Source organism: Sorex araneus, chromosome 7 (genome assembly GCF_027595985.1).
Source record: "Sorex araneus isolate mSorAra2 chromosome 7, mSorAra2.pri, whole genome shotgun sequence".
Classification (NCBI taxonomy): Eukaryota; Metazoa; Chordata; class Mammalia; order Eulipotyphla; family Soricidae; genus Sorex; species Sorex araneus.
In genome coordinates this window covers 34,112,298-34,115,102 of record NC_073308.1, presented here as the reverse complement: position 1 = coordinate 34,115,102, position 2,805 = coordinate 34,112,298, and the positions used below count along the sequence as shown (strand labels likewise).

At 45.1% G+C, this 2,805-nt stretch overlaps 1 protein-coding gene across 1 annotated transcript; it reads right to left on the bottom strand.

Moving 5' to 3' along the window:
* Positions 1 to 1,440: 1,440 nt before the first annotated feature.
* Positions 1,441 to 2,132, bottom strand: LOC101553427 (dihydrofolate reductase-like). The gene is given in 2 exon segments (XM_055144213.1): positions 1,441 to 1,612; positions 1,614 to 2,132. Coding segments are annotated over 2 exon segments (642 nt in total). The 3' UTR covers positions 1,441 to 1,489.
* Between the last annotated feature and the right edge of the window lie 673 nt (positions 2,133 to 2,805).

Genomic DNA, 2,805 nt, shown 5'->3' with positions numbered 1-2,805 from the left:
AACATCTTTAAAATCCTTTCCCCTTGGGAAAGCATCCAACTCTGGTTACACCCAGTCAGGTGCCCATGCCCTGTCTGCAGAAGACCAGCTGAATATTACTCAACTGGTCTTAGTTCTGTGCCCATGTTCCTCCCTGAAGGCCTGGCCTAAATCACAGATTCACATGGCCCAGAGCCTTCACTGACAACCTCTTGCATTTCTTGGAAGGTTCCTCTGTCTTAGTCTCACAAAAGACCATTCCATCTTTTTTTTTTTATTTCTTTTATTAATTCACCATGTGGAAAGTTACAAAGCTTTCAGGTTTAAGTCTCAGTTATACAATGCTCAAACACCCGTCCCTTCACCAGTGCACATATTCCACCACCAAGAATCATAATATACCTCCCCCGTTCCCCCCACCTCCCCAGCCCCCCACCCCGCATGTGTAACTGGTAAATTTCACTTTACTTTCACTTTGCTTTGATTACATTCAATATTTCAATTAAAAAATTCACTATTATTGATTTGGAGTTTCTCCCTCCTAAAGTCGATCTGCTGAAAAGAAAGCATTTGGTAATTTGTTTTCCATTGCTGAGCCATTCCATCTTTTTAAGCCTCTTTCGTGATAGTACCTCTTCCTAACATCAGCTCCAGCCTAACTTGCCCTATCTTGTGATAACCGAACCCACAGGCTCAATAATAAAGCAGAAGAGGCCCAAAGGACAAGCTTCTTTCATAAACGCCCACAGTGACATATCTCATCCAATGTGGCCCCCAACGTCCTTGCTCACTTTAGATGCCAACCTTTCCCCTGGGTGCTGGGGCCCACCTGATTTCAACCCTCCTCTGGGGTTCTGGAGTCCACGAGATTCTTGTCTCCTCGAGGATATGTCTATCTCATCTATAGGATCAGTTTCCACCTTTCTGGTGGTTAATTTTCACCAGCAAACATTACACCATAACAACAACAACAACAAATAGCGGGAGGGATAGAAACAATCCTGGCAGAGCTGGGCCTGGTCCTGTGGTGTCCAGGGTATGGACCTCCCTCGTGCAGAGCGTGAGCCCAGCCTGGAGCCATCTCCCCACACCCTCCCTCAACCCACATTGGGGGGGAAAAAAAAATCTTGACACATTTCATTCCAAACCCCACGCTCCTCTTTAGGACAATCCCTGCCGTCCTCTCTATAACAGCTTCCCGGATGACTCACAGTTCCAGCTTCAGGGCTCACCCCACATTTCTTCTAGTCCATGTCCCCTAAGACTCCTTTGCTCAGTTACTTGCGGCATCTTGCTGATGGACTTACGTTCTTCCATCGGAATTATCAGGCCTTTTTGCTCTTATCTTACCAAATCTGAGCATGACCTACTCTTTTTTTTTTCACTCTCCGAAAATATTTATTTACAGGTCTCAAGTGAACAAATGGTTTAAAAAATATATTTAACTATTACAATGCACATGCTTTTTAGAGGGATGGTAACGCAACACCAATTAGAAAACACCTTAATATTAATCTTTCTTTTCATATACTTCAAATTTGTACTTAATGCCTTTCTCTTCCTGGACATCAGAAACAACCCCTGGGTAGTCAGTAAGAAGTTTGTATTTCTCCAAATCAATTCCTGGAAAAAAATGTGTCACATTCAAATTCCTGCATGATTCTTGTCACAAACAGTCTCAAATGGCCCGGCTTGTTCGTAACTTCCTGATACACAGAGCTGCCTCCCACTATCCAAACCATGTCCACTTTATTTGTTAATTCTGGCTGCTCAGTAAGTTTTAAGGCATCATCAAGACTTTTGGCAAGAAAATGAGTTCCTGTTGGAGGCTCTTTGAGCTCTCTACTGAGAACTAAATTGATTCTGCCTTTTAAAGGTCGATTCTTCTCAGGAATGGAGAACCATGTCTTCCTACCCATTATCACCAGATTCTGTTTACCTTCTACTGAAGAGGTGGTGGTCATTTTCCGAAAACATGTGAATTCATTTCTGAGTGGGGGCCAGGGCAGCTCCCCGTTCTTGCCGATGCCCATGTTCTGTGACACGGCGACAATACAGTTCAGCGGGCGAACTATTTCCGAAGTGGCAGACGCTGCGAACTTGCAGGGGAGCGCCTGAGCATGACTTACTCTTAGACGCTTCTTATTTTTCATTTTTGGAGTGGGATGGTGCCACGCCCAGCTGTGCTTACTCCTGGCTCTGTGCTCAGGAGTTACCCCTGGCCGGGCGTGGAGGGGCCTACTCAGTGACAGGGGTATCCAAGTGAAAGGCAAGTGCCTTGTGCCCTCTGTTATCTCTCTGTCATCTTCCTACCCTCCTTCTCATGAAATTCTCTTTTTCTTTTGGCTTCTGGGGCAAAGTGTGCTCTGGATCTTCTTTATTCTCCATTGAGGTTTCCTCCTGGATCTGGGGCAGGTCCCTTTGCTCAGCTTCTATAACAAGCATGCCAGGGGGCGACTTCTTTATATACATTCTTATATTTACATATAGATAGATAAAAGAAAATAACATATATATGCATACTCCAAGCAACTATCGCTTAGTTCCATGCCTTTCAGGACACTTGCAAGAGGAGGAGGAGGAGGAGGCTGAAGGAGCAGCAGGAAGCCTGTCCTTTGATTACATACCAATTTGCACCATTTAATTTTCAGACAATGACTATGAACTCTGTATTCAGAGCCCTGCTAGGGCAAGACAGGGAAATAGATTTTGGTCTTGCTTCTGTCACACTAAATCAGGCTCTTCCTGATGGGCAGCCAAGCTTCATCCTGACAGCACTGAGGGACAGGTTGGATTTGTAGGCCGCAAAGACACCCTGGGCAGCGC